We start from the raw sequence: 7,142 nt of genomic DNA on the forward strand, positions 1-7,142 counted from the left end.
CACTTGTTATATCTACGCATTGTTAAAGACTGAAACCATATGCCCTTGCCTGTTGGAAGGCTCAGTCCTGCTCCCATCCTGAACTGGCACTCACTCCTCCCAGTATGGGCACCACTGCTGTAGGACCTGACACTCCTTTACCTCTCAGCTAGCTATAACCATTAGGCTTTGCTTTCCATCACCTATAATGACAAGGACCAACTTCAAACATCCAAATTCTGGCATAACTACACATTTGAAGAGAATATTCTTGCTGGCTTCATTAAAGGGAAAGTTTACCCAGCACACAGATCTTCACTGCATATTCCTCACAGACCACAGCCTTGCAGAACACTGCCTTTCAAATAAGACCATACGAGTTATTTTTCTCACACACCCCCACATTCCAGGTCTCCAAACAGCAGCATAGGAGGCTGCACATATAAGAATGGCTTTGTACCCCCAGTTTCAGCACAAGTTATCCCAGCCTTTCTGATCTCTCCCAATCCTATCTTGATTTCCACTCACCTGTCACCTGGATCTTTCAAGGCTATTGGAGAGTGACATCTTATTAAGAGAGTAAACAAAGCACTAAGTCACACTCCACATATGAACAGCATTTCCCATTAACTGCACATTTCCCCTGCTGCAATAGGTAACTCCCTGGTCTGGCCCCACCTCAGCAGAAATAGCGTGTTGCAGCACATCTTATACCTTCCTAATTACTTGAAGATGAAGCTGTATGTTAGAGGATCCTACTGAATTTCATCTCGACATTTCACCAGAGATTTTTTTTTAAGCTTTCTTGTTCCCAGCTACTGCTCAGAGGGGATAAGCAGGCTACCCAGGAAGTGTTAAAAAAGTAATGCTTGTTTGCAGATAGTGTGATGTTAATGGCACATTCTTGCTCCAGCTTAATTTTATTTTCTCTCCGTAAGTCTCTCCCTGGTACCACCTGGGGTAGTGCTTTCCCACTTACCTGTGCACAGTCTTAAACACAGAGCTGCACTCCTTTTAGTCAAAGAGTCAGCACTCCACAGAAAGCATTTTGCATGTCCTTCTCACATTGCATAATCACAATGCAAAGCCTACATCTAAGAAGACTCTTGATGGCTCATCCTCAACTAAAGGGTGCGGTCACTTCTTGGACTAGAAAAATCTTGTTTCAATGAGGGAACATACACAGCAAGCTGCTGAAAGGCGCCCAGCCCTCAAAAGCCAGGAAATTCATGCATTCTTGTGAAATGAGTGTAAGGCTGAGTCACACATGAGCTCCCCACCACAAAGACGAGAAGCTCCCTCATTCCACATTGTCTGCATATGTAGCAGGAAGTCTTGCTTTTTCATCAGTGATACTCAATGAGCAGCAAGCTCACCTAGCCCTAACCACAGCAGAGCCAGGCATAGCTGCTAGCTACAGCCCTGCTTCTTATTTCCTGAACTCTTATCCAGTACAACAAAGTCAGCAAGAAAGCCATTTTGATACGGTGGAAAAACACCAAGTTACTTCTTGGTAAGTCTGGGAAAAGCAGTTGAGTGGTATACTGAGACTGGCAAGTCTGCATTAATCTTGACAACCCAATGCGGGTTTGGAGGACTGCAGAGCCCAGTTTACTGTCCAGCACAAAATAGTACAGCATGTTCTAAGAAGACAGTATGTGCAGTCAGATGAAGATGACAAAAACCATAAATTTAAATTATCATAGGCTTAAGGCACTACAAGATTTATCTGTTCAGTCATTTGCTCTAGACCATTGCCTAGGAACAAAGCAGCCCAACTCAGAAACTAAACATACTTTGCTACTAATAGAACCACAAAGTACACCAATGGGAAGGCAAAACTGAAAAGCAGAAAGGCAGCAGCTCCAAGTCCTAGGATTGGTATTATGTTCTGATGTTTAACACACATCCAAGTCTTAGCTTTATAGCCCAAAATGAAGCTTGACAAGTTTTAGAAGAATCTTAAGCTAAAAAAAAAAAAAGGTAAAAGAAAAAACCTATCCCACCCAGTAAACACCTGCTTTTCTACAACTCCTAAACTCCCCTTTCTGTATCTGTGAGCCAGATCCTTCAGATTCTCTGCCGCTCTTCAGATTGAGACCCCATCTGGAATACTGTACATCCAGTTCTGGGGCCCCCAACACAAGGACACGGAGCTGTTGGATCAGGTCCAGAGGAAGGGCACAAAGATGATTCAAGAGCTGAAGCACCTCTTCTATGAGGGCTGGCTGAGAGAGTTGGGGCTGTTCAGCCTGGAGAAGAGAAGACTCTGGGGGGACCTTGTTGCAGTCTTTCAGTTCCTGAAAGCTCAGGAAGGACGTTTTACAAGGGCAGGTAGCGATAAAATTAGGGGGAATGGTTTTAAACTGGGAGTGTGTATATTTGGATCAGATATTAGGAAGAAATTCTTTACTGTGAGGGTGGTGAGACACTGGCACAGATTGCCCAGGGAAGCTGTGGATGCCCCCTCCCTGGCAAGTGTTCAAGGCCAGGTTGGATGGGGCTTTGGGCAACCTGGTCTGGTGGGAGGTGTTCCTGCCCATGGCAGGGGTTGGACTGGATGAGCTTTAAGATCCCTTCCACCCCCAACCATTCTGTGATTCTATGATTCTAGCCTGGTGAATAACACTCAAGTAAGGTGGCAGCAGACTTCTCCTAAAGCAATTGTCACTTGCTGTCCCATGCAACACAGTTTTCTATCCCCAGCAATAACCCAGTAATAGATCAGGTTACACTGGACAAGAGCCCTTGTATCCAGACAGCACTTTAACAGAGCAAAAGAACTCCGACACCTTAATGACATCATAAACTTCCTTTCTTACATTTTCAAACACAGGGCAACACCCAAAAGTGAAGAATTTACACTTTATTGTGTAATTGTACACAATTGTACACAAATTGTACTCATTTACAGAGATCAAGAGGATAGTTTCCACCACTTTAGCTAGCTAGCTTGCTTTTTTTTTTTAGTTAAGTAGAAAAGTTACAGGCTATAATTTAGCCGAAGCAGTTGTGTGTGCTTCGAAGTCTCCATGGCTTGAGATTAGACTAGACTTTTAATGGTCTCTTCCAGCTTCTCTTTGTTGGCCCCAGAGAACTCCTGCACCTGTAAAGAGATTGATTTTTAAAACTACTGCAACTAATTTTATGAAGGATTGAATGCGTAGCATCCAGACACATCTACACCCATTCAACTCTGCTGTGATTAAAATGTTTTCACCCCAAGAGTATTTTGCAATGTTCATCTTTTCATCTTCCACTCAACTCATGCAAAAACTATTCTATCAAGCATCACTTCCAGATTACCATTGCTGGAGCCTTCAACACATAAAACAACGGAAGAGACAATTGATCCTGAACCAGTGCTGTGTAAGACTCAAAACACAGGTTTGAAGAGACTCTGGAGGTCACCACACAGCAGAAGTAGCTTTAAGTTACTTTGGGTTGCTCAGCACCCTTACCAATCAAATTCTGGAAGGATTGCTCCAAGTGTCCTGAGCCTGGCTTCTCCTGTGAGAATTGTCCTTGTAGCAACTTACACAGAGGAAAGATAAAGGTAATATTCATGTCTCAAAAACAGTGGCTCTGTCTTCCAGTACCTACAGGGTGCAAAGTACAGAGCAGACTACTCTATAGGCTGTGAAACTGCTTGCTTGATAGTCATGTGTCCAGAGAACTGCCAAGGTCACCCAAAAGCCACACAATAGCATTAAGCTTATCACTTCACACCACAGCTCTTCCAACTACTTTATGAAGCTGTGGAAGGTCACCCTGAGAAAACTCTGTTAATAGTTTCATTATTAGTCACAATGTGGCCCCCATATTGATTTGAACTGAAGGTCACCTAACCTGACACTTGCTTTTCAGGAACAACTCTATTGTCTTCAGCCATGAAGCTTCCATCCAGGCACTGTTTTTACTTTAGAAAAGCCTGCCTTCAGCTTGCTTGGCAAATTAAAAGCCTGAGAACACATTTAGCTCAGCAATTCTTTAGTTCAGCAGACAGCTATTCACAACTATCCTTCAGAGACAGCCCACTATGCTGTCAGAGCATGGTTTGCATGCCATCTCATCTACCTCTTGGCAGAGCAGACACAAGAGAGCTGTTCAGTCTTCTGAGACATGACCACTTCACAGGTTACATGCCTCTATTTAAAAGCATCCAAGCAGTTGTTTCAGCTGTGTGTATAGTCAATGACATGTCAGAGACTTCTGTTTGGGTGGGATTCCACAGGCACATACAGTTATGTCTACCCCACTAACCTCACATGAAGCTCTGCCTGTAAGACTGACCTGTAACACTAACTCAGTTCACCATCTGTGAACAAGAGGGCTTGCTTCATAAGTTAACTGCTGGTCCACATTACATTTGCTGTGGCACTAAGATGAACTTGCTTGCTTTCAGGAGTGTCTTAATGCCAGTGATGCCCCAGGTACATTATCAAGAGAAAGCAGGCTACGCAGTCTAACATTCCACACCTTCTTTCAAATGTTCAGCTTGCTTGCTCCAGTTCCAAAAGAGCAGAGCCTACCTTCTTTCCGTTCTTGTAGAACTGGAACGTTGGCATACACTTCACATCGCAGTGTGCAGCAACATCCTGCAAGAGACAGAAAACCATCTTAAGCCACGCACATCTGAAGAATGTTTCATTTAGAATCCACTAGCTATCTTTTGTTTAGGTGATAGGGCAAAGCCATCACTGCTCAAAATTAAGCACTTCTGGTAGTCCATCACTAGTAAAACCGATGTGGTATTAACATCTTCCTGAAGTAAGCCTGAAACACCTTCCCTTCAGCATTTAATCCATGCAATAGCAAAACCACTTACTATACCCGTGGTCTGAGTCTGGAAGACAAAAAAGAGACCTCTGTATCAAAGCAGAGACGACTATCTGTAAGGCTCAAGAGCCCTGTGGTAACTGTGTTTCAGCCTGACATTGTTTAAGTACCTATTTAACATTGCTGCAACTGCTATGGAGCAGACACTTTGTTGCACTTAATTCAAGACATGAAAGAGGAAACAGTGCCAAGATCAGTGGAGAGACCAGACAGATCACCAGACAGTTGTGAGCCATTGGTTCTAGGAAAGATAGCATCAAAGAAGCTTAAGGCCTCAGACTAACACTCCTTCCCAAAGTAGAGTGGTAGGGTCCCCAGGTTATTTAACACATGCCATGGAGCGTCAAGAGTCCAGATAACCAAGGCAGTTTGTTCTTTTCAGGTGTTCTCTAAAAAAACACCATTCTTTTCAGTGTAAAGTGCTAAACCCCTATCTCTGCTTCTTAATCTTTTCTTGTTTCAGCATCTGCAAGGACATTTCAAAGAGTTCTTCATTGTCACTTGTGTGAAACTTACTAGCTGCCCTCTCTCAGGATCACCCCAGACCATACCTGTGCATCATCCACGTCAATTTCGATGAACACCACATCACCATACTTTTCACACAAACTCTAGAATGAAGAAACTATGCAGTTAGTGTTCCAGGAAAACGTTTAAAAAAGACACATTCGCATGAACTGTAAGGCTGCTGCTGCTTACCTTAGCAGTGAACTTTCCTTGTCTCAAAGCAGCTATTTTACTGACCAGAGTAGAAAATTTATTTTCTGCTCCAATACCCAGAAGAGTCTGTTGAAACTTGTTCAGATATACTCCCCACAGAGAATACTCAAATATCCCAAGACACAGGCGAAAGGCCTTCTCTTACAACCTTTAGTTGATCATCAAAACATACCAGGAGATAACACTGCCACTATAACACAGCTGGAGTTATTACAATAACTGTACAGAAGGATAAGCATTGTTTCTGGTCTACATTCCACCTCTTGAGGCAATGCAACTATTAGATTCCTACAGACATGAGATGCATGTAAGCATTAGGTGAGCAGAAGTTAGACCACATTTGAGTTCCCAGCTATATTTAAGGTCAGTATATTTAGCTCAATAGTCTCAAAGTAGATCCTTCTGCGATTTCTCACTTTTCCAGAAAGTGCTGGCAAAAGGAAGTTTCCTCCATGTTATTGTCAAGCAGCACAAAAACATGTGTCTATACTTTAACAGAGTGCCAATAAAAACAGAACAGCTACTTACATGGAAGAAAGGCTTGATCATTTTGCACGGTCCACACCATGTGGCAGAGAAATCAACTACTACAAGCTTCTCAGCAGCAGACTTCAGTTCTGCCTCAAATTCAGACTATAAAAAAAAATTGAACACATCAATAATTTTTCTTCTCCCTTCTGAAAGAACTTAGACTAATCCCAAAACTAGCGTGGCTCTCAGCCTTAACACACTAACCATTTTGGTAGCTCTTTAGACACTTCAGTTTAACTGGGGTATTTGTACCATTATGTAAATGCTTCAGTACGAATTGCTTTCACCACTGCTAGCGTCAACTGGTAACTTATAGCTCTTCAATTAGAAGAGACCACAATGTTCAGTCACCCCAGCTCACTGGGAGACATAAGCTAGAAATTAATCTACCCTACAATCCTTAAGTCTGACACCAATGTTTAGTGTTACCTTCTGCATGTGAGGCTTACAGTTTTTAATAACCCATTTTCTCATTCCTGTTTCGGCAGGAAGGATTCCATTTTATTCTGGGACAGACTTTCCTCTGCAGAATTTGAGAAGGACAAACTTTCATACACTCCTCAGTTTGATGCCTTTTTCCAATCAATGGCCAACAACCAAATGATGCTGTGTAGTTTACAGCATGTTTTCTACAGCAGCCTCACAGGAAAGGTATTTTACTTGCTTTGCCAGGTGAACCTGTAACATCGCTAGCCAAAGCAACACTACATAGAGTACACAAGTAACACTCAATACTTATTTAGAGCTTCAAGTCTGCTGCACTTAGTTACACCAATCATTTTTTTAACAATGTTCTTTGGAATGTAGAGCTCCTTATATGCCATTAACCGTGTTTTCTGGTCAAAAAGTGAATGTTTCAGCAGAACTGAATGACATTAAAAGCAGTGAATACTTGCATGCTAGCAAGAGGCAAACAAGAAGCAGAAAATGCTCATTAGCTAGTGTCTGACAGCATCTTTTACAGAGAAAGTAAAAACCACTTCAACATTTCTCAATTTAGTTCTCATGCCAAAGCAAATTTCAGGAGAGCTGTTAATATAAAGCAACATTGTTACTGCCACACAAACAGTTGT

General features: G+C 42.4%; 1 protein-coding gene across 1 annotated transcript; it reads right to left on the reverse strand.

Annotated features, from left to right (window-relative positions):
• Nucleotides 1-3,022: 3,022 nt before the first annotated feature.
• Nucleotides 3,023-6,171, reverse strand: TXN (thioredoxin; the record flags this gene model as incomplete). The annotated part of the gene is made up of 4 exons (XM_010180735.1): nt 3,023-3,085; nt 4,512-4,577; nt 5,370-5,429; nt 6,067-6,171. Coding segments are annotated over 4 exons (294 nt in total), but the record flags the coding sequence as incomplete, so codon positions are not given.
• Between the last annotated feature and the right edge of the window lie 971 nt (nt 6,172-7,142).

The sequence above is a fragment of the Mesitornis unicolor genome, unplaced genomic scaffold, assembly GCF_000695765.1.
Source record: "Mesitornis unicolor isolate BGI_N332 unplaced genomic scaffold, ASM69576v1 scaffold34333, whole genome shotgun sequence".
Classification (NCBI taxonomy): domain Eukaryota; kingdom Metazoa; phylum Chordata; class Aves; order Mesitornithiformes; family Mesitornithidae; genus Mesitornis; species Mesitornis unicolor.